Genomic DNA, 24,901 nt, shown 5'->3' with positions numbered 1-24,901 from the left:
TTCACCATTTTTTCTCAATAGTAGCAACTCAGTGTAGTGTTAACTCTGTACCCTTGCGCAAATCATATACCTCTCTAGTCCTCAGTTTTCCTTTCTGTTTAATGGGGAATAATTTACATGTGAATACCTTGTAGCTGTTGAACAAACATGAGATATTCGTCACTAAAAACTTGCCACCTTAATCATTGACTCTTCTAATAATCTGGCTTTATAATTCCTTGTCCTTATCAACAAGTTTTGATTTCCACCTCCTTCAGTTGCACATGAACATAGCCACACTTTGGAAATGCCGTCTCAAAAATTTTGGCCTGTGATACCTCTCTTTCTCTTTTAGCCCTACGGTTCATTCACTCCCATGCTTTTATGGAACATGCTTCTCATCATGATTCCTCATGAATTGATGGTTCATCATCTTCATTCTGCTCCAGATTGCCTCCCAATTCAACCTGGCAGTCAAGGTCAGATAGTTCAGTGATGTTCTTGCCAGGATTTCCATGTCTTTCTGGTTTCCTCATTTATCAAATATTTCTTATATGCACTGTTAGGAGTTCAGCCCAGTGGGGAAAATAGACATCCAGGTAAATAATTTACCACAAAATATGATAATTGTCTCATATAGGTTTGTGAAGGATGCAGCGTGAGCAAAAGGGATAGAGAGGTCTGAGTTGTTTTGGAGAACAGAAGGGTAAGGAGGAGTTAACAGGTGAATGAGGCTGGGGGAAGGGTATTCCAGGCATGAGGCACAAGATGCACAGGAGCAGAGCTCTGTGAGAGAGCAAAATGTGTTGAAAGGGCAAGTGGTTTGGTGTTACTAGAACATACAGTAAGACGCGAGAGTCATGAAAAATCAGACCTGATACGTAAATGGGGACCAGGTCACAAAGGGCCTTGCCAGGATTTAGCTAGGATCTTAAGGCTGTTTTTTTTCCATGTGGCTACACAGGAACCTAGAGTGCACATTGTCGAGGTTGCCATGTAAGAATCAGGTCCTCATAGTTGGGGTGGCTTCATTAAAAAAATAAGCTTGTTTTCTTGTGTGTTGGCTTGGACTACACCCTTGCTCACAATTGATCCTAATAACACAATGTGTACAGATAGAGAACTCCCGCTTCAGGCAGTGATGTGAGAAAATCTGCTTATAAGAGAAACCCCTCTGTGATTAGAGACAGTGGGAAGGATGGTGTGGGATGGGGAGGATCATCCTCAATTCCTTCTCAAAACCCTTCCCTTGATTTTCATTATGCTGTTGACTCTTGCCTTTGTTTTCACCTCTCATGTGTGCTGCTTTTCTCTAATCTCTGCCACTTTTCCTCCTCACTTAGTTGCCCAAATTTAGGTATTCCTTACAATGCCAGTGTTAGCCCTTGGCCCCCTTATTTCTCTGCATTTTCCCCTGTCATCTTGTTTGGTCTAATGACTTTAGCTAATTTAATTAATTCTAGCCCGACTCTCCTTAGCTACATCTGACCATTTTTGATTGCCTGCTCTACATCTCCAGAGCCCCCTGTGTCCTTCAAAGTTACCACATTTGTTTTTCTCCTGTACTCCTTTTTTGCTGGTGGTGCCACCATCCTCTGCCTGCAGATTCAAAATGTCATCTTTTTAGATTCTTCCTATTCCTTACCTTTCTGATAGCTGCCAGCCTAGTTCAGAACCTCATTATCTTTTGCTTAGACAGTTGCAATAGCTGTGTACTGTGCATCCTGCCTCTACTCTTGTTTTCTCTCTTTCCATTTCATGCATCACTACAAGATTTATCTTTCTGACCATATTACTGCTGCTTAAAATCTGTCACTGATCACTGTCCACAAACTTGCAACTGTATTTTCAATACCTAGGTCCACCAAACTGAGTAATTTGTTATTCCCTACACAGTCCTTAGCTTTCCCACCATTATGCCCTTGCTGATGCAGTACTCTCACTTACATTCCCTTTCTGTCTCTCCTTGCCAGTAAGTGACTTATAGTTCACAGCCTAGCTCACATGACCTCCCTGCAATTTTTCAGCTGTGTTTTTTTTTAACTGAAGCCCTGTGTAGTTTATTTAGTTCTGCCACTTACTTGCTGTATTACCTTGGACAAATTATTTAAAAGCTCCGTGTCCCGGTTTCCACATCTATGAAGTTGGCATGATACTATATTTCACTAATTCTAAGACTTTTTTTTTTTTTTGCATTTTAACATCTTTGACATGAATTTATCTTATAGTCAGTTGCATATCATAGTTCAATGGGCAGCTTTTTTTTTTTTTCTTTCTTAGTGGTACAAAAAGTAGGGTATATCTCTCATACTTAATGGTGTCTTAAGTTTGCTAAAATACAGCAGTAGTATCAGATCATGATCTTGGTATAAGGCTTAAAGAATCTTCATGTAAATATATAGCACAGTCATAGGCACAAAGCAATACTCAATAAATGTTAGTTTTTGTTATCAGGTGTAGGTAAGCCTAATGCAGTCCTAGAAAATGACCACAAGTTGGAAAGTCATTGGATCGAATCTTTATTTCTGTAAAGTGTTTACATTTCCTAGAAAATGACCGTAAGTTGGAATGTCATTGGATCAAACCCTTATTTCTGTAAAGTGTTTATATTTCATGGCATGCAGATGCTAACACTGGTCCTGAAAAGAAATAAGAATGAAATACAACAAATACATTTTACATGCATTTGTTTAAAAAATAGGTAAAGCCAATCTTATTATTAAAGGTTTAGGCTTTTTCAGTATGGGCTGGACTACCTGATGAGGCCTATGAAAATATGAGTCTGATGAATAAGGCTTCTTTTATCTTCCTGAAAAACACCTTTCTTGTAATTATAGGTGTGCATTCTTCCTTCAAGTATTTTTAAACTTCAATTAAAATAAGGCATCTGCCTAGAAAATTTTATTAATAATGAATATTTAGAAAGGCTTCTGAAAGTTCCTGAGTAGTCAAAGCTGAATAATCACTGTGACTTCTTTGGAGATCCCCTACTCTTTCATTTCAGAAAGAGTCTGCTGAGTGGCTGCCAACCTTGACAGGTGCCAGTGCTTCCCAGGCATGCATGAGGTGGGGTGTAGATTTTTCTCACTAGCCTACCAGCAATCCCATTGCCTTGAAATTTCCTTGTTCGCTCTTCTAATGAACCTGAATGCAATTTCTTTTGTTAGTGTTCATCTCCTTTAGTCCATTAATTTAGTTATTCTTTCATTGAGCCACTATTGGTGGAGTTTCTAGGTCCTGGCAGGCACTACTGGTCTGGGAGCCCTCATGGAGTTTTTACAGTGGGAATAGATAATAAACAGATACATATATAATTAGACAGACATCAGGCTGTAAAATGATATACAAACCTTTCTTATTTATATGAATGTTGACTTACATGTTTTGTCTTGCCTAATAAATTGTAAGCAATTTGATGTTCAAATTTGTAGCCAATTCATTTTGTAGTTCCATTAAAGATAGTAGAGATTCAGTAAGTATTTGTGAAAGAATAAAGTTTGGTTCCAGAGACAATGTAGGAGAGAGATAGCAAGAAGATGCAAACTGTAACAAAATAGATATTTACTGCTTGTTTATCGTGGAGATTCCATGGTGTAAGTATAAAAATTATGATAATAGTGAATCTTTATCAATAGGTAAGTTCTGGTTAGGAACACCAAACATTTTTTTTTCCTATTCCATTTGGGATTTTTTTAGAATGTAATTTTTCATACATAGGTGGAGATATTGGAAAAAAAGGTAAATTATTACTGTAATTGATTTGATAAAACTCCCAAGAGGGTATCTACTATAGGAATTTCTTTCCAGATTAAGAACAACCCACAAAGTCATTGGGTATTGTAGTAACATGTGAATGTTCTGTTCAGTCTGTATTTGTGGAAATGGAAATACAGGCTAGGAACCAGTTTCCCAGATTATGTGGTGATATTTTGCTAAAAAGGAAAGGCATCTGCCTTAAGAAATACATTAATAACTTAAACTTTATGTATATTTTCTTACAGTATTATCAGAAAATCCACCCAGCTTCACCATTACTGTGACATCTGAGGCTGGAGAAAATGATGAAAGTAAGTGCTAATCAAAAATGCTTACTGTTTATAAGCTCCTTTCTCAGGAATTTCACTCATTCTACAGCCATCTTACCGGGCATTTCATGTGTGGAGGTGCTAAGGTTCTGTTAAGAATCTAGTAATTAATGTTTGTGTTTCCAGTCAGTATTTAGTGTATAAACATGACTCCTAGGGAAATTGAGAGGAAGTCAACAAATTATATTCTGGCATAAAATCTTATTTTAAAAAAACAGAAATGTTAACAATATAGCAGATGAACAAAGGGTAGGAGATTTTTATCTAAAATGTTCCATGCAAATATGTTTTGGTGGTGCCATGGTAGTTCATTGAGTAATGATTATTATTATTTTTTTTGCATAGTTATTTTTCTCTTTGAATAGATTGTTTATAGGACATTTGCTGTTACATATATGGTACTGCATAAACACCTATCTGCACATTTTTCTTTAGGATGGATATTCAGCTAATTTTATTTAAATATATATGAACATAAAACCAGATAAAAGAGCCACTGTGTAACTATAGAATGAAAATAAATGTACAAATTGAAATAAAGGAGCTACAAAACCAAAACATTAAAATTAAATTAATTTATCTATGACAGATATTGTTGGGGTATCTTAGATTGAGTTCTGCCTTCAATCTACTTCTGTTTTTGTAGTTCATTAATAATACTAAAATTTGATAAAAACATTTTAAAGTTTGGCATTGACAGCCTCAAGAATGTTTTCCTCTTTTAGGCTATCCAATCAGAATTGTCATGAGTAGTTAGCAGCAACCAATTTTAATTGTATCACTAGATAAGTCTAAATCTTAAATCTGTCTGGTGCAATTGAAAATGAGGTTAGCATTGAGATATTATTGAAATCTGAATTAAAAGGGTACTGAATATACCTATTTACCTTCTAGTAAATATTGATAGCCAATAAACTCTTGTAGGAATTTACCTGAAATTTTTTTTCTATAATGCATTAAAGCACAAAATAAACATTGGACAGACCGTTCTTCAAAATGCTTAAAATTTCTCTTTGTAAAGAAGCCTGTGACATGGTTTAGGCTTCATCTCATGCTGTTAGGGGTGCTGAAATGGTGTGACAGTTCTCATTTATATAATAATCCAGGATATGATTTTCTTTAAGATTTCATTGAAATGAAAAACAAAATTTAGAAATTGCTGGAGAAAGCTCCTATATTTCTAATAATATCTCTATAGTCCATCAACCCTAATTTGAGAAGCAATTTTAAAATTATTTCTTTAGCAAATTCCTAGATTGTACTGTTTTTTTTTTTTTACAAAACCCACCAGTAGAAATGGGGCAGAGGACATAGTCATGCAATTCTAAAAGTAGAATATTAAAATCTAGTGTGCTGTTTTTAAATGACACATTGTGAATTAAGGACTGATTCAGCAAAAATGTTGACTTCTCTATACTTGACATTTTAAGTTATGCCCTTCAAACTCTTGTGTCTTAGCTGTCCAGACTACGCTCAAGTTTACATATAGTGAAAAATACCCAGATGAAGCTCCCCTTTATGAAATATTCTCCCAGGAAAATCTAGAAGATAATGATGTCTCTGATGTTTTAAGATTATTAGCATTACAGGTAAGGAAATGACATTTTATGTTTTCTGGTGGCATTATTTTATTGACCTTATATTAATGTTATCCATTAATTTCTATAATCAAAAATGCCATCATATATCTGCAACTGATAACTTGGAACAACTGTGATATATTATCAGAAAGCATCTTAATTTTTTATCCCCCACTGTCTCTTTAAAATTTGAAAAAGAGAATGTTCCGTTTTGCTAATGCTGCCATTATGCAAAATACCAGAAATGGATTGACTTATATAAAGGGGGTTTATTTGGTTACAAATTTACAGGCTGAAAGTCATGAAAATGTCCAAATTAAGGCATCAACACAAGCATACCTTCACCAAAGGAAGGCTAATGGCATCTGGAAAACCTCTTTTAGCTGGGAAGGCACATGGCTGGCATCTCCTGATCCTGGGTTGTATTCCAGCTCCTCTCTCAGCTCCTGTGTGTTCTTCACAATGTTGCTCTTGGGGTGTTTTGTCCTGTCTTTGCTTCTCTGGGGCAAACTGTCAGCAAAAGTCTGCTTTCAATGGCCATCTCCAAAATGTCTCTCTTGGCTGTAGCTACACTGAGTTCCTTCTGTTTGCCAGCTATTTTATATGGCTCCAGTGATTTAATTAAGACCCACCCTGAATGGGGTGGGGTAACATCCCCATGGAAATTATCCAATCAAAGGTCTCGCCCACATTTGACTGAGTCACATCTCCATGGAAACATTCAATCAAAGGATTCCAGCCTAATCAACACTGATATGTCTACCCCCACAAGACTGCATCAAAGAACATGGCGTTTTGGGGGACATAATATATCTAAACCAGCACAGAGAAGTTGTCCCCTTGCTTCTGGTAGAAATGCAGTCAGCTCCATGGCTTTTCTGCTAACTTTTAGGTTATAAAACATCTGACAGGTACTTTTAAGTTGTAAACATGATTTGGTTCTTAGAATGTCTGGTCCCATGTATAGTTAAAAATTCTGACTTTTAAAAAATTTAGAACTCCCATCTCTCTGACCTGTGCAGGTTGCTTCCAGTCTGGAAAGAGGACAAGTTATTGATTTTTTCCCTCTTTTCCAATCCTATCTCTCCTCCTTCCTCAGTTAACAAACAGCAGCCATAGTTTCTGACCCCTTCAAGTTTAGGGAGGATTGTGTGTGGGAGAAATGGGTATAGGAAAGTTCTTACTTGATTAGCTCTGTATTTGAATGGGTTACTCACACTCTGGGCTTGGCAGATATTTAAAGCTCAACTCTCGCTCTGGTCAAGTGCTCTCAAGGATTTTCCAGAGCAGCCATCCCTCCTCATCCCGCTTCCCTCCTCTTCCATCCACACACAAATACACACACACACACACACACACACACACACGGACACACACGGACACACACACACTAGCTTCTTACCAGCACTTCTTGCTCTGTTGCCAAACCAGCCAGCCAGTCTGTCTTTCACCATAGGCTATTGTCACAGATATGAGTCAGTCAAGCTCTGGGTGGTCCTTGACTTGAAAAGAAGGGACCTGAACCCACCTGCCTCAGATAGAGGGAGGGTGAAACTCACAGCACAGTAGCAGCTCTCTAGATGCATCTTTCTTACAAATCGTTTCTCAGTCTGCAAATCTTGGCCCTTTTTCATCCTTGTTGAAGATACAGGGATTTTTAGGGTTGTGTAACTGGTTTGGGAATATTTTCTTTGAAAATTTATGGACTGGAACTTCACTCTGGAATGTCATATAGTTATATTTCAGTGCCTCAGTGAAAATTTGCAATTTATAATCCTTTTATATGTTTTGTCATGATAATGCTGCAAGTTTTAAATTGTGGTATTTTTTAAGCCTAAGTAGATTTAGTTTAGTTTGTTATTATCCAAGCATTATAGGCACACGGCTTTTAAATGGCACAGAGTGCTGAAAGAATTATAGCTAAAACTGTCATCTTCATGTACACACCTTTCCCCTGACTCCATTCGTCTTGGTGCCCAGGTCCATTTCTTCTGGTATTTACTTTTATGTTTTTAAATAATATGTTATTCTACTGTTTCTTGATTAATCAAGTTTAGTCATTACCTATTAGGGAAGAATAAAGTAATTTTAGTACTCTAATATAACCCTACCCCTTCTCTTCCCATTCACCTATTAACAGTGATAGCACAGTTTTTGGTTAAATCTCTTTTGACTGTTTTTATAATTATTAATCTGTAAGCAAAGTGTCTCCTGCTGAGTCAATTAGTTTGCTATGACTGCATTTCCTTTCTTGATTTTTTTGTTTGTTTTTTCCCTAGGGTTCAGTAATCACCTCATTTTTTTTTTTCATTTGAACCTGTGACTCAATGTTCTCATATACTTCAGTAGCCTCTTAAGTTATTAAAGAGCCAAACCTGTCTGACAACCAGTTATTTCTCTTTTTTTCATGGGTCTACCCCTCCAACAGCCTTCCTTCTTCTTGCTCTAAGCTGTCTTGATTGTTATTCAGTTGCTATGCAGTTTTTGGCCTTTTTACCTTCAGCCTGCCAATTCCTTTTACCTCTCTTCTCTTAGCTATCCTGTTCCTGGACCCCATGTTATCCTTCTTTGTTTACTCCCTTTTTGGTGGAACATTCTCTAGTAGCTCCCTTAAAAAAGATGTATAGGAGAAAAAATTTCGGAAGCATTTGTATGTCTCAAAAAACTGACTGGGTATAGAATTCTTGGTTGGAAATCACATTTCCTCCATGTTTTGGAGGCATTGCCCTAGCTTCCAGAGTTGCTGTTGAGATGTCTACTCTGTTCTGATTTTCAATCCATTGTGTGATCTCTTTTTTTTTTTCTTTCTTTCTGCAAGCTTTGAGGATTTTTTCTTCTGCCCTAATATACTGAAATTTCTCAGTGCCTTGGTGTGGATCTCTTTTGTTCACTGCACTCTTTTGTTCACATTGAATATAATTCATGTATTTCATTTCTGGGAAATTTTCTTGTTTTTTCTTTGATAATTTCTTTCCCTCTATTTTCTTTCTCTCAATTTGGGGGAGCTTTCCTTGACTTTGTCCTCTGGCACTTTTAGTGAGTATTTCATTTCTTTTATGTTTTTAGTTTTTTAGGCTTCTTTCTTGTTTTTTGTTTTGTTTTGTTTTGTTTTGCCTCTTCTTATTTATGAATAAAACATTTTTGAGGGTATTTGTTAATATCTTTAAAGTTTTCTTTTGCTTTTCTATTGGCTGTCTTTCTTCAAAATTCTTTTTTTTTTTCCCCCTCTTATTTGGGAGGTTTATCTTGTGGAGCAGTTTATTCAGGTAGCTGATGACTTGGCTATTCATTTATATATATATATATATATATATATATATATATATATATTTTAATTCTTTTTTAATTCAGTTAAAAAAAAAATCATTTATATTTAAAGGTGTTTGGGAGGGACTTGTCTTTGGTTCATTGTGGACTATCAGGTGGCCAGCTGGCTTTTTCTTAAGGGCACCCGTAAATGTCAGTCCTTTCTCCAGGATGGTGTAGTTTGTCCTGAGAATAGGCGTCCATTCTGCCTGTGAGTTTAAGCCTGACTGCCAGCGTTCTGAGATTAAACTGGGGAAGGGAACTCGAAGTATAACTATTTAGAAAGCAGAATTTCTCTTAACCCCCAAGTTTTTAATGTGGTACCATGTCCTTCCATCATCCTTAGTAAGGTAGATCAAGACAAGTATCTCCTATTTCTGGGGATGTATGTAGGGGAGGGGATCTGATTGCTCCTTTTATTTCAAACAATTCATCAGTTTTATTGACTACCTTTTGTCTTTTTTGCCCACTACTTTCTCTAATGTGGAAGTGTCCTTGGCTTCCACATGGAAAAACCAATCTTGTTTCCCGTTGGTATCTCTCTTTGTAGGCACCTACATTTGACTTCTTTTCTCTGTGACTTACCATTCCTTCCTGTGCTTTTTCTTTTCCAGTATGGTGGGTCAGTGTTTAAAGATATTTCCTAGTTTCTTTGAAGATAAAGTTTGTATTTCTATTTATTGTTCTCTTTGTGCTTTGGGAGACTTTGAGAGTAGGAGAGCAAGTAAAAGCATTCCTCCACTGTGTTAAAGTCAGAAACCCTGGTTTATTTATTGCTCTAAGAAGAATTAATAGTGAACATCTCTTCACCTTAGAAGTGACTTTTATATTCCAGGTACTACTGGTCCTCTGCTGGTATTATAAAAATATCTGGAGTTTAATATTAGAGAATGAGGAGTGAAAGGAGATATATCAGACAGGAATTTAAGCTGATCCTGGGCCCTGTTCACTCTGTTACTATAATGAAATGATACTAATTCTAACATCATTTGGCCTAACATGCTTTATTTTAAAACATCGCAGAGTATCTGGGAGGATCATGCTATATTAAGTCAGTTACACGTTAATGTCAATTATTCAATCTGATCGAATTTTTCCATGTGTTTAACATTTTATTTATACCTAAACTCCCTCCTTTCAAAAATGTGGTTTGTTTATTTTCCAACACCTACCTGAGATCAGATGTATTGAGGAAATATTTGTACTTTTTCTCCAGAAATAGTTAATTTTCAAGTATAAAACCTACAAAATCATATTGCAAAAAACTAAGAAAATATGGAAAAGTCATCAAGAAAAAATGAAATTACTCTTAATTCCATCAACCAGATATAACTGTGTATTAACATTTTGGTATGATATTGTTCCAAACTTTTTTTCTTATGCATTTATACATGGTTTCCTCTCCTGCCCCAAATTAGATCATTCTATACATAGTGTTTTTCTTTTTTCACAGAACAATGTATTTTAGGCATTTTTACATTTCAAAAAATAATGGAAATGTGCATATCCTTTTTTTTTTTTTTTTATCATCATTTTATCAAGATATATTCACATACCACACAGTCATACAAAACAAATTGTACTTTCGATTGTTTACACTACCATTACATAGTTGTACATTCATCACCTAAATCAATCCCTGACACCTTCATTAGCACACACACAAAAATAACAAGAATAATAATTAGAGTGAAAAAGAGCAATTGAAGTAAAAAAGAACACTGGGTACCTTTGTCTGTTTGTTTCCTTCCCCTACTTTTCTACACATCCATCCATAAACTAGACAAAGTGGAGTTTGGTCCTTATGGCATTCCCAATCCCATTGTCACCCCTCATAAGCTACATTTTTATACAACTGTCTTCGAGATTCATGGGTTCTGGGTTGTAGTTTAATAGTTTCAGGTATCCACCACCAGCTACCCCAATTCTTTAGAACCTAAAAAAGGTTGTCTAAAGTGTGCGTAAGAGTGCCCACCAGAGTGATCTCTCGGCTCGTTTTGGAATCTCTCTGCCACTGAAGCTTATTTCATTTCCTTTCACATCCCCCTTTTGGTCAAGAAGATGTTCTCCATCCCACGATGCCGGGTCTACATTCCTCTCCAGGAGTCATATTCCACGTTACCAGGGAGATTCACTCCCCCGGGTGTCTGGTCCCACGTAGGGGGGAGGGCAGTGATTTCACCTTTCAAGTTGGCTTAGCCAGAGAGAGAGGGCCACATCTGAGCAACAAAGAGGCACTCAGGAGGAGACTCTTAGGCACAAATATAGGGAGGCCTAGCCTCTCCTTTGCAGCAACCGTCTTCCCAAGGGTAAAACTTATGGTAGAGGGCTCAACCCATCAAACCACCAGTCCCCTATGTCTGTGGTCATGTTAGCAACCATGGAGGTGGGGTAGGCGAATACCCCTGCATTCTCCACAGGCTCCTCAAGGGGGCACTACATCTTTTCTTTTTTTTTCCTTGTTTGTCTTTTTTCTTTTTTTTTTCTTAACTTTCCCTTCTTTTTTAAATCAACTGTATGAAAAAAAAAGTTAAAAAGAAAACAAACATACAATAAAAGAACATTTCAAAGAGACCATAACAAGGGAGTAAGAAAAAGACAACTAACCTAAGATAACTGCTTAACTTCCAACATGTTCCTACTTTACCCCAAGAAAGTTACATAATATAGCAACATTCTGTGAACTTGTTCCTACTACATCCATCAGAAATTAACAGACCATAGTCATTTCTGGGCATCCCCAGAACGTTAAATAGCTTATCTGTTCTTCTTGGATTATTGTTCCCCCTTCCTTAATTGCTCTCTACTGCTAGTTCCCCTACATTCTACATTATAAACCATTTGTTTTACATTTTTCAAAGTTCACATTAGTGGTAGCATATAATATTTCTCTTTTTGTGCCTGGCTTATTTCGCTCAGCATTATGTCTTCAAGGTTCATCCATGTTGTCATATGTTTCACCAGATCGTTCCTTCTTACTGCCGCGTAGTATTCCATCGTGTGTATATACCACATTTTCTTTATCCACTCATCTGTTGAAGGACATTTGGGTTGTTTCCATCTCTTGGCAATTGTGAATAATGCTGCTATGAACATTGGCATGCAGATATCTGTTCGTGTCACTGCTTTCCGATCTTCCGGGTATATACCGAGAAGTGCAATCGCTGGATCGAATGATAGCTCTATCTCTAGTTTTCTAAGGAACTGCCAGACTGACTTCCAGAGTGGCTGAACCATTATACAGTCCCACCAACAATGAATAAGAGTTCCAATTTCTCCACATCCCCTCCAGCATTTGTAGTTTCCTGTTTGTTTAATGGCAGCCATTCTAACCGGTGTTAGATGGTATCTCATTGTGGTCTTAATTTGCATCTCTCTAATAGCTAGTGAAGCTGAACATTTTTTCATGTGTTTCTTGGCCATTTGTATTTCCTCTTCAGAGAACTGTCTTTTCATATCTTTTGCCCATTTTATAATTGGGCTGCCTGTACTAATGTCATTGAGTTGTAGGATTTCTTTGTATATGCAAGATATCAGTCTTTTGTCAGATACATGGTTTCCAAAAATTTTTTCCCATTGAGTTGGCTGCCTCTTTACCTTTTTGAGAAATTCCTTTGAGGTGCAGAAACTTCTAAGCTTGAGGAGTTCCCATTTATCTATTTTCTCTTTTGTTGCTTGTGCTTTGGGTGTAAAGTCTAGGAAGTGGCCTCCTAATACAAGGTCTTGAAGATGTTTTCCTACATTATCTTCTAGGAGTTTTATGGTACTTTCTTTTATATTGAGATCTTTGGTCCATTTTGAGTTAATTTTTGTGTAGGGGGTGAGGTAGGGGTCCTCTTTCATTCTTTTGGATATGGATATCCAACTCTCCCAGCCCCATTTGTTGAAAAGACCATTATGGCTCAGTTCGGTGACTTTGGGGGCCTTATCAAAGATCAGTCGGCCATAGATCTGAGGGTCTATCTCTGAATTCTCAATTCGATTCCATTGATCTATATGTCTATCTTTGTGCCAGTACCATGCTGTTTTGGCAACTGTGGCTTTATAATAAGCTTCAAAGTCAGGGAGTGTAAGTCCTCCCACTTCGTTTTTCTTTTTTAAAGTGTCTTTAGCAATTCGAGGCATCTTCCCTTTCCAAATAAATTTGATAACTAGCTTTTCCAAGTCTGCAAAGTAGGTTGTTGGAATTTTGATTGGGATTGCATTGAATCTGTAGATGAGTTTGGGTAGAATTGACATCTTAATGACATTTAGCCTTCCTATCCATGAACATGGAATATTTTTCCATCTTTTAAGGTCCCCTTATATTTCTTTTAGTAGAGTTATGTAGTTTTCTTTGTATAGGTCTTTTACATCTTTGGTTAAGTTTATTCCTAGGTACTTGATTTTTTTAGTTGCTATTGAAAATGGTATCTTTTTCTTGAGTGTCACTTCCGTTTGTTCATTTCTAGCATATAGAAACTTTACTGACTTATGTGCATTAATCTTGTATCCCGCTACTTTGCTAAATTTGTTTATTAGCTCTAGTAGGTGTATCGTTGATTTCTCAGGGTTTTCTAGATATAAGATCATATCATCTGCAAACAATGACAGTTTTACTTCTTCTTTTCCAATTTGGATGCCTTTTATTTCTTTGTCTTGCCGGATTGCCCTGGCTAGCACTTCCAGCACAATGTTGAATAACAGTGGTGACAGCGGGCATCCTTGTCTTGTTCCTGATCTTAGAGGGAAGGCTTTCAGTCTCTCACCATTGAGTACTATGCTGGCTGTGGGTTTTTCATATATGCTCTTTATCATGTTGAGGAAGTTTCCTTCAATTCCTACCTTTTGAAGTGTTTTTATCAAAAAGGGATGTTGGATTTTGTCAAATGCTTTTTCAGCATCTATTGAGATGATCAATTGATTTTTCCTTTTCGAGTTTTTAATGTGTTGTAATACATTGATTGTTTTTCTTATGTTGAACCATCCTTGCATGCCTGGAATGAACCCCACTTGGTCATGGTGTATGATTTTTTTAATGTGTCTTTGGATTCGATTTGCAAGTATTTTGTTGAGGATTTTTGCATCTATATTCATTAGGGAGATTGGCCGGTAGTTTTCCTTTTTTGTAGCATCTTTGCCTGCTTTTGGTATTAGATTGATGTTAGCTTCATAAAATGAGTTAGGTAGTGTTCCATTTTTTTCAATGTTTTGAAAGAGTTTGAGTAAGATTGGTGTCAGTTCTTTCTGGAAAGTTTGGTAGAATTCCCCTGTGAAGCCATCTGGCCCTGGGCATTTATTTGTGGGAAGATTTTTGATGACTGATTGGATCTCTTTGCTTGTGATGGGTTGGTTGAGGTCTTCTATTTCTTCTCTGGTCAGTCTAGGTTGTTCATATGTTTCCAGGAAATTGTCCATTTCTTCTACATTATCCAGTTTGTTGCCATACAGTTGTTCATAATATCCTCTTATAATTTTTTTAATTTCTTCAGGATCTGCAGTTATGTAACCTTTTTCATTCATTATTTTGTTTCTATGGGTCTTCTCTCTTTTTGATTTTGTCAGTCTAGCTAGGGGCTTGTCAATCTTGTTGATCTTCTCAAAGAACCAACTTTTGGTGATATTTATCCTCTCTATTGTTTTCTTGTTCTCTATGTCATTTATTTCTGCTTTAATCCTTGTTATTTCTTTTCTTGTACTTGGTTTAGGATTGGTTTGCTGTTCATTTTCTAGCTTCTTCAGTTGATCCATTAGTTCTTTGATTTTGGCTCTTTCTTCCTTTTTAATATATGCGTTTAGTGCTATAAATTTCCCCCTTAGCACTGCTTTTGCTGCATCCCATAGGTTTTGGTATGTTGTGTTCTCATTTTCATTCGTCTCTATATATTTAGCAATTTCTCTTGCTATTTCTTCTTTAACCCACTGATTGTTTAGGAGTGTGTTGTTTAACCTCCAGGTATTTGTGAATTTTCTAAGTCTCTGATGGTTATTGACTTCTAATTGTATTCCATTGTGGTCAGAGAATGTGCTTTGAATAATTTCAATCTTTTTAAATTTATTGAGGCTTGTTTTATGTCCCAGCATATGATCTATTCTGGAGAAAGTTCCGTGAGCACTAGAAAAGTATGTGTATCCTGGTGATTTGGGATGTAATGTCCTGTAGATGTCTGTTAAATCTAATTCATTTATCAGATTGTTTAGGTTTTCAATTTCCTTATTGGTCTTCTGTCTGGTTGATCTATCTATAGGAGAGAGTGATGTGTTGAAGTCTCCCACAATTATTGTGGAAACATCAATTGCTTCCTTTAGTTTTGCCAGTGTTTCTCTCATGTATTTTGTGGCACCTTGATTGGGTGCATAGACATTTACGATTGTTATTTCTTCTTGCTGCATTGCCCCTTTTATTAGTATGTAGTGGCCTTCTTTGTCTCTCAAAACATCCCTGCATTTGAAGTCTATTTTATCTGAGATTAATATTGCTACACCTGCTTTCTTTTGGCTGTAGCTTGCATGAAATATTTTTTTCCATCCTTTCACTTTCAGTTTCTTTGTGTCCCTGTGTCTAAGATGAGTCTCTTGTATGCAACATATTGATGGTTCATTTTTTTTGATCCATTCTGTGAATCTATATCTTTTAATTGGGGAGTTTAATCCATTTACATTCAACGTTAAAACCGTGAAGGCATTTCTTGAATCGGCCATCTTATCCTTTGGTTTATGTTTGCCATGTTTTTCCCTCTGTCTATTAATATCCTTTATTGTACCCATACCGAATCTCTTTAGTACTGAACCTTTCTCCAAGTCTCTCTGTCCTGTCTTTGTTTCTCTGTCTGTAGGGCTCCCTTTAGTATCTCCAGTAGGGCAGGTCTCTTGTTAGCAAATTCTCTCAGCATTTGTTTGTCTGTGAAAAATTTAAGCTCTCCCTCAAATTTGAAGGAGAGCTTTGCTGGATAAAGTATTCTTGGCTGGAAATTCCTCTCACTCAGAATTTTAAATATATCGTGCCACTGCCTTCTTGCCTCCATGGTGGCTGCTGAGTAGTCACTACTTAGTCTTATGCTGTTTCCTTTGTATGTGGTGAATTGCTTTTCTCTTGCTGCTTTCAGAACTTTCTCCTTCTCTTCTATGTTTGACAGTGTGATCAGTATATGTCTCGGAGTGGGTTTTTTTGGATTTATTCTATTTGGAGTTCGCTGAGCATTTATGATTTGTGTATTTATGTTGTTTAGAAGATTTGGGAAGTTTTCCCCAACAATTTCTTTGAATACTCTTCCTAGACCTTTACCCTTTTCTTCCCCTTCTGGGACACCAATGAGTCTTATATTCGGATGTTTCATATTATCTGTCATATCCCTGAGGTCCATTTCGATTTTTTCAATTTTTTTCCCCATTCTTTCTTTTATGCTTTCATTTTCCATTCTGTCATCTTCCAGGTCACTGATTCGTTGTTCAACTTCCTCTAGTCTTGTACTATGAGTGTCCAGAATATTTTTAATTTGGTCAACAGTTTCTTTAATTTCCATAAGATCATCCATTTTTTTATTTAGTCTTGCAATGTCTTCTTTATGCTCTTCTAGGGTCTTCTTGATTTCCTTCATATCCCGTACTATGGTCTCATTGTTCATCTTTAGTTCTTTGAGTAGCTCCTCTAGGTGCTGTGTCTCTTTTGGTCTTTTGATTTGGGTGCTTGGGTTTGGGTTATCCATATCGTCTGGTTTTTTCATATGCTTTATAATTTTCTGTTGTTTTTGGCCTCGTGGCATTTGCTGAACTTGATAGGGTTCTTTTAGGGTTTGTAGACCTATTGAAGTCCTTATCTCTAATTTATCAGATCTACAGCTTCGTGGAGTACACTTTCTCTAACTAACCAGCAGGTGGCGTCCACGAGCCACCTGTTCTCCACAAGCCAGTTCTCCCCTGCTTAGCCTTTTTGGTGAGTGGGGGAGTGAGTCTTGTGGGGCCCAATTGGTGTACCAAGCTTGCGTGTGTAGTTGGTGTTGTCTGCCCTGTATGTGGGGCGTGTTTCTGGGCAGTCGGGGAGGGGGGGTGGCCCTAACAATCAAATCTCCCTGATGATCCTAGAGTTTTAAAGCTGCTGCAATAGTCTAATCCTTCAGTTCAGTCCTGCCACAGTTTGTCTCTGCCACTGACCCACAAGTCTTTGGTATTGGCGTATGGCTCCTGAGACTTGCAAGTGGGCCCCTCTTCCAGGCTGTGCACCCCGGGTCCTCTGTTGAGGGATGACTGTGCTATGTCACAGGTGAGTGCCGTCCCCCCAGGGCAGTTCTGGGCTGCTGGGCTGTGTAGGGAGGCTCCCAGTCTGCTCAAATGATGGCTGAATGGGGCTTTGTTAATTCACACTGCTCCACCTTCCCAGCTCTGGGACATTCAGCTGAGGTTGCAGGGAAGGCTAATGTCCACGCCCAGTTTTGTGGTGTGTGCCTGTTACTTGAAGCACTTCCGTCACACTGGGTTGTCTGGGGCAGCTCTGGGCTATGGGGCTGGCGATGGGCAGGAGTGTTTCCTGTCCACCAGGATGGTGGCTGTGAGCGGACACCCCACTTTTCTTGGGAAGTTGTGTTGTTTAGTGAATTTTCTCAGCCACTGGATTATTGCCTTTTGTCTCAGAGCTCTCTTAGTTCTGCTCTTGACTTGAAGTGCCCAAATTGCAATTCTTTGAAGCTTTCTGTATTGGGCTTCTTAGAGTAATTGTTTTAGAAAAAGAAAAAAGGATTTAAAAAAAAAAAAAAAAGGGCCCTCCTCAGAGATCTAATGGGTTATTGAAATGCTAATAGACAAAGCAACCAGAGCCATTAAGGAAAGGTCCACAGGGCAGAGAGATCAGCTTTTCTTCGGGATTTGCATATGCGCCTCAAGGCCTGAGCTTCGCCCTTCCCCTTTCTGTGTTCACCAGAACTCCAAAAATCCTCTGCTTTTATTTTGGAGTTTTTCGTGTTGTTTTTTTTCTATGCCTGTCTCCTCTCTGCTGGGCTGGCTGCTCTCAGAGTCTCTGGTGTCTGGTCTCAGTCTATCTATGGTTGGAGTTTGAATCAGTAGAATGAGTTTCCGATAAGAGCAGCCACTGCAGTTCTCCCTTCTCCTTCCCGGAGCTGACAGCCCCTCCTCCCACGGGACTGAGCCTGGCAGGGAGGGGCCTGGGTCCCCTGGCCGCAAAAACTTACAGATTTCGCTGATCTCAGCAGTTCCACGTTTTCATGAGTGTTGTATGAAGTATGCCCAAAGACAGATTGCTCTGTGGTGTCCAGTCCACGCAGTTCCTGGCTTTCTACCTACTTTCCTGGAGGAGTAGCTAAAACTTACAGCTCACCAGTCTGCCATCTTGCCCCGCCTCCACATATCCTTTTTTAAAACAACTTACAATTGTTCCTCATTTTTGGTTTATTTAATGATTATTTTAACATTCTCAAACATCACTGTATTTGTAAGTTCTTAGAACAAGGTCTCTGTGAATCTCTAGTGTCTGGCTCATCATGTCCAATATTTGTTGAATAAATGAAAAGAATGAATTACTGATGAATATACTAGATCAGTGTTTTCTAGAAGTAGGATTGCTGAATTAAAGAGATGCATACTTAAAGAATTTTGTACGCATTGCCAAATTGACCTGCAAAATGGTTGTGCCAATTTATGATCTCACCCATAGTTATTGAGATTGTCTGTTTGCCACGTTTGCTAACAGTAGATACTTTCTTTTGATATTATAATTAAAATAATTATAATTATATATAATTATAATTTGCATTTGTTTAATTACCAGTAATGTGGAAATCTTTTCACATGACTTCTGCATTGTCTGTTGTCCATGTGAATGATTTTCTATTTAAATGGAGTGGATGTTTTGAGTAGAGATCTGCAATTTTAGAGTACTTTGAGTAGAAGTGATTTTTAATTGAACTTTTAATATGTGCAGGTATTAAGTGACTATGACAGATACCCCTGGACTTGTAGATTTTATACTCTGGCAAAGAATGTGAGCTAGCAAACTGAAATCATTATTCTGTGTGAAAAATGCCATGCTGGGTGAAGTACAAGGTTATAAGGATGGGCATAGACTTGAGGCACTAGAGAATCTTCCAAGAGGAAGCTGGGTTGGACGGAATAGTTTGCCAGGCAGTAAAGGAGGTGAAAGTTTCAGGGTAAAGAAATAAGTTTAATAAAAGGCATGGAGATGAGAGGAAGAGATCATTATTTCTTGCTGAAACTTCCAGTCATACTAAATTACTTGAATTTAGAGTTTGAGGTTGGTGATGATAAGTGATGGAACTTAAGAAGTTAATTCCCAAAGAGGTTAATTCCTTATGGATTTGCTCCTGATTGGATTGGGAGACTGTTGAGGGATTTTAAGTAAGAGAGTGACTAAATCAGTTTTACATTTTAAAAAATCTCTTTGGGTGGATTGTGGTGGGATCCTCTAAGGAGAATCGGTAATAGGTTTTGTGGAAAAGATGATGGCTTCAGTGTGGAGGTGCTTATGGAGCATCAAGTGACAGTGTCCAGAAGGCAGTTTTAATATGGATCTGGCACTCAGATGAGAGGTTTGTTTAGAGTCATAGATTTAGTCATAGATTTAGAAACCCCAGTAAGGTGGATGACAGGAGCTAGTTTGAAGCCTGGGGCTCATGGAGGGCTCAGAAAATAAAACGCTCACTCAAAGGCTAACCCTGTCAAAGAAATGCTTGGAAATACGTGCCTTGTTAAAGTTATATGGTTCTCTGCCTCTAGGTTCAAGACTCAGCTAGTATATTCTGAAGTCATCTCTTTGGCTTCTTCCTTGGAATCCTGTCCCATTTCTGTGAAGAAATCAGATATCTTGCTTATCTTGCTTTTGCCTTCAATTTCTGCCAGCTTCCAAATTGATTTTAGAATTATAATCCTTTCATGAGTTTGAGATGCTTTGCATTTGATACTGTCATTTCAGATTTAGAGAAGAAAAGGTAAAGATGAGTCATAAAAGCATTTACATTCTTTATTGTTGCGTTAAGTTATAAAATCACTTTGGCCTCAAAGCCCAGCTCATTTTCACTGTTCTTAAAATACTCAAAAGAACTAAAATACAGAAAACATGCTAGAAAACTAGTATTACTTAATACTGTAGGAAATTTTTTTCTGAATTTTACCTACATTTATCATTATTAAACAAAATTTACTGAAATAGCTGTTTTAGATACATATAGGACTTTTTATAAGGTTTTGTTATGTTCAATTCTTAAGTGATCATTTAACCAACTGTTTGAACAATGTGGTATAACTATACTAAATGTATGGAGTTTGGTGATATGCCTAAACACTTTTCAATTGGTTAGTTTTGTTTTCTTGAGGAGTGTGTTTCTCTGTCTTTTTTTTTTTGCTCACATAGGCAGAAGAAAATCTTGGTATGGTAATGATCTTTACTTTAGTGTCAGCTGTGCAAGAAAAATTAAATGAAATAGTAGATCAAATGAAAACTAGAAGAGAAGAAGAAAAGAAACAGAAAGAAAAAGAAGCAGAAGAAGCTGAAAAGGTATAATAAAAAGCAATTTTTTCTTTAATTTAAATTCACTTCTTTTTCCTTTTTTAAAAATTTCAATCATTTTTTGGAAATCACAAAAATAAATAAAAGTCAATTTTAGTAAAATTGAACTAAAAGAAAATTTGGGTAAATTTTAGAGGTCCCTCATTTGGTTGATGGCATAGGATAGTGAAGGGCTCATGCAAGTAAGACCAAGAAATATAGATTTTTCACTTATGGTTTGGAATTATAAAGCCCCTACTAAAGAGATTTAAATAAATACTAAATGTAAAGGAAACCTCAAATTCTGAAATGAAGTTACAAAAAAAAAAAAAAAGATAAACTATAATGTTATCAGTGTTACAAATTGATGTTTGTTTAAAACATGTTAATACTGACAGCAAATAACTTTCTTTTTAACAGACAGTAGCTGTGGGGATATATTGCATATTACCCATGTTATTTTATAATAAGAATAAAAAATGGACTTTTCTAAACTAAGTTGAAGTAACCAATGAGAGCAACCAGTGTAGACAGAAATCAGATGAAATATTTTGAAATCTGAGACATTAATTTACTGTGTTTCTCCTGTAACTGGCTGTGTTTATGTGACTATAAGATTAATTAGGTTTTATTTTTGAACTGTTATCTCATTTTTCTGGTGATTTTGTCTTTTTTTATTTTCTAAGCAATTATTTCATGGCACTCCTGTTACAATTGAGAATTTCTTAAGTTGGAAGGCCAAGTTTGATGCAGAACTCCTAGAGATTAAAAAGAAACAAATGAAAGAAGAAGAACAAGCAGGAAAAAATAAATTAAGTGGTATGACACCTCCATGCCTATTCTCCCCAGCTTCCTGTATCGCATCTTATATAGCAAGAGGAACACTTGGACAGATTTCTATAAGAAAATAATACACTTAGGCATTTAGGGAAAAAATAGAAAGCATTATATCTACAGGATGGTATTTCTTCACACAAAATGTATAATTTTTATGGCTTATCTTTGATATAAATGTTGCAACTGATAGATCCTGAGATACAGGTAACCTGACTTTCAGGCTAAAAGATCACAAGCCTTAGAGGTGGTAGAGTCAAAGCCATTTGTTTTCCTAAGGTTCTAAGGCAGACTTCTTCCATTTTAATGCAAATACATTTTATATGCTTCTCAGCTACTGAATGAGTTCAGAAATTTATTGAAACTAGCAGGAAAAACACAAGGATTTCAGACTGATTTTCTTATGTTTTTTAAACAGTTATAGGGAAGATGGAGAAATACTGTGCTGTTTGAATTAAATATATTTATTTATTTTAGGGAAGCAGCTATTTGAAACAGATCACAATCTTGACACATCTGATATCCAGTTCTTGGAGGATGGTAAGATAATTTTAATTTTAAACCCTGAAAATCAGAGTGATAACTTCATTTGATTTTTCCATCTAAGGCTAAAAAAATATATTTTGAAGAATAAATTTCTAAAATCCAATATGAAATATTGTAAATGTTTGATCAATTTATATATTTAAATGAAAGAAATTTTATAACTTTTTTTTTAAGTTTTCTGATAGCTTAAATATCAAAAATAGCAAGCAACAAATAGAAAATTACGGTCACACTAACCTGTAACGACTAGTAAATGGGCCTCTGTGACTCAGGTAACCTATTTATCCTCGAATTTCTAGTATCACAAATCTATGGAAACTGTATTCCATGATCTGTCATAGAATTTTTAAAAATCTCAGATCTGGAACTCCTAGAGTGTTCTCTATCCAAAAATCTTAGCTTTCTTACTACTATTCCTGTCTTTGGAACATCTAGTCTTTCCTTCTCCTCCTTTTCCTTCTAGCAGTTAACTCTTTCAGGTCTCCCACTCATCCATCTATCCATCCGTCCACAAATATTAATTGCATCCCTATTATAAGCCAAGCAATGTCTAGCCACTGAGGAAGCAGCTGAATACAGGATAGACAAATTCCCTGCTCCCTTGGAGCTTATGGCCTACATATGTTTCCTAAATTGGCCTCCATACTCATTCACACCTCCAATAGGATCTTAAAATCTGTACTCTGTTAACCTTCTATTATGTCCCTCTTGCCAGCTGCGGTCTCTTTAGTACCTGGCATTCAAACCTTGTTCCTGGATTATCTGCTGGAGAAAGTTAGGAAGCAATGTTAATGTGGCTGTCTGCTAAGTCATACTGCCTAACCCGAGCTGGGACTTAACTGATACTCAGAACTTTTAAAAATCTGTATCTTACTATATTCTCTGTAGGTGCTCCAAGATCAGAGTCTCAAACAGAAACAAAGAAAGAAAACAAAAATGAAAACTTAAAACAGCAAGGATGTCATTATGTCCCCTTGTCACTTCAGGAGCTCATCTTCCCTCTTATTTTGCTGAGAAAATTCTAGTTAAAAAAACTTCATCTCATTCTGCCTTGTACTTTAGAATGTTTTACTATCTTTCTTCATTCTTGACTCCTGTTCCTGGCTAATGGATCAAGTATGATCTCATAACCAATAAATTACCAAAAGCTACCTGTTGATGCTGTCTCTGAGATGTCTTCTTAGTTCTGTCCTCTCCTGATTTTTCACCTTGACTTCTGCAGTAGCCTCTTAATTTCCTCTCTACTTCGGTCTCTCTTTCCTTCTATTTCCCTTACCTACTCTGTAGTCACTGCCTCTGAGGTGGTATTTCTAAAACCCATTATTTATTCTTGTTATTTCCTTTCTTAAAAACTTTTAATGATTCCCTGCTACTTAGAGGAGAGGCTAACCTATACAGTCTTCTACCTGGTCCTCAACTGTGTTATCTTGAGACATTCTTCCTCAAAAATATGTGTTCCACTTAGGAGTAATCAACGTCTGACCTTTCCTCTCTGCCTTTGCATATACTTCTGCCTAGAATAACTTCATACTGGCCCCTTTTCTTACTTGTGGTTTTCAATTTATTCTTATGATAATTCAGATATTATCTGCTTTGAAGCCTTCCCTACCTCTCCCAGAGAGGAGCAGTTAATCGTTGGCCTAGACCTAGCAAATTAATTGTATTTTATTATTGGACAGCACATAGATATGAAACAATACTCATTCTCCTCATATTCTCAGTGAATTTAATATCAGTGGCTAGAGTCTGAGAGAGAAGGAAGATGTATCAATTTGTGATAATTTAATATTGCTGTATACCTTACCTTTATCTAATTCAGACAAACTCAAGAATGAAGATATTTAATGCACAGCTCAAATATTGCTTTCTAGTAGGGCTTAGACATTTGGAAACTTGGAAAGGCAACATCAGCTTAAATCTATCAGTGAAGGAACAGATATAATTTCAATCTATCAGTTAATAGGTATAGTTGAGTTTTCGTGATGCATCTGTCTGACACTACTGGAAGAGATAACTCTTGGTAGAGATCCCAAGGATGATGGGTCAGTGATAATCAATTTTTTTATAACCAGGACTGCATGTTGTCATGGTCTTCAATTTGTTAACATGCCACATCAAATAATTCATTCTAGGAAGTCTGGTTTTCCAACTGGACTTTAGACCATGAACTGGAAGCATGAAACTGCTCTAAAATGTCTGAGTCTCTGCTGATCTAAATAGGTTGTTATTGCTGTGATTTGCAGTAGCAAATCAAATTTGGGATTTTGTCACTTGCACTTCACATGCATGTTTAGGAGTTTCTGTTTGATACTGGCAGTGAGTCATATCTTTTATTCCTGAGTACAAGACTGAAAGTGAAATGTTTTTTACTTTTGCAGCTGGAAACAATGTGGAGGTAGATGAGTCTTTGTTCCAGGAAATGGATGACTTGGAGCTGGAGGATGATGAGGATGATCCTGACTACAATCCTGCTGACCCAGAGAGTGACTTGACTGACTGATGTGAACTGTCCCCATCTGCAGAGAGGCTTGACTGCCACAGCATCTGTGGCTCTGCTGAGAGGGTTTTGATTTTCCTTCCTTTTTTTCTAAGAAAATATGATTTTCAGGAGAATACTCTTCTGATAACTTTCATCATTGAACTTAATAAACTGACCTTAAAATTTGAAATGGAAAATGTTCAGTTACTCTTGTTGATGGATGGAAGGTCACATATTTCTAATCATTTAGTATTGGAGAAAGATCCTGCCTATAAAGTCAAGACTTGAAGATAGGCTGCTGCTGTGCACAGGTGTGGGTTGATATGTAATGAATTGGAATAACTGGAATTTCTGTGCTGGAGACAGTAGTTGCTTTTGGTTGTAAGTGTTGGCTGTCATATAAAGTATTAAAGGAATGAGATGACTAGAACGTTAAACCTTCTGTAGTCTAACCTTCAGGCATGATAAATTTAAGTTAACAAAGCCATAAGTCATTTCAAGAATGAAATGGATTGTAGTCTTACTTGAATAGTAGCATTTGAATCAGAATCATCTGTTTTTAAAATATATGTCCTCCTAGGCCATTCTCAAGTTACATTCA

At 36.8% G+C, this 24,901-nt stretch overlaps 1 protein-coding gene across 1 annotated transcript in view; it reads left to right on the top strand.

The window, feature by feature from the left end:
* Positions 1-24,497, top strand: part of RWDD1 (RWD domain containing 1) — a 39,397-nt gene extending 14,900 nt beyond the window's left edge. The window contains exons 2-7 of the mRNA XM_037842815.1: positions 3,981-4,046; positions 5,523-5,653; positions 20,307-20,450; positions 21,128-21,260; positions 21,753-21,815; positions 24,200-24,497. Of these exons, the coding sequence (XP_037698743.1) occupies positions 3,981-4,046; positions 5,523-5,653; positions 20,307-20,450; positions 21,128-21,260; positions 21,753-21,815; positions 24,200-24,321 (659 nt within the window). The 3' untranslated portion in view covers positions 24,322-24,497. The remainder of the gene's footprint in view (positions 1-3,980; positions 4,047-5,522; positions 5,654-20,306; positions 20,451-21,127; positions 21,261-21,752; positions 21,816-24,199) is intronic.
* The last annotated feature ends 404 nt before the right edge of the window (positions 24,498-24,901 follow it).

The sequence above is a fragment of the Choloepus didactylus genome, chromosome 7, assembly GCF_015220235.1.
Source record: "Choloepus didactylus isolate mChoDid1 chromosome 7, mChoDid1.pri, whole genome shotgun sequence".
NCBI lineage: Eukaryota > Metazoa > Chordata > Mammalia > Pilosa > Megalonychidae > Choloepus > Choloepus didactylus.
Note: the sequence above shows the minus strand (reverse complement) of the source record. Positions and strands in the feature narration are given on the sequence as shown.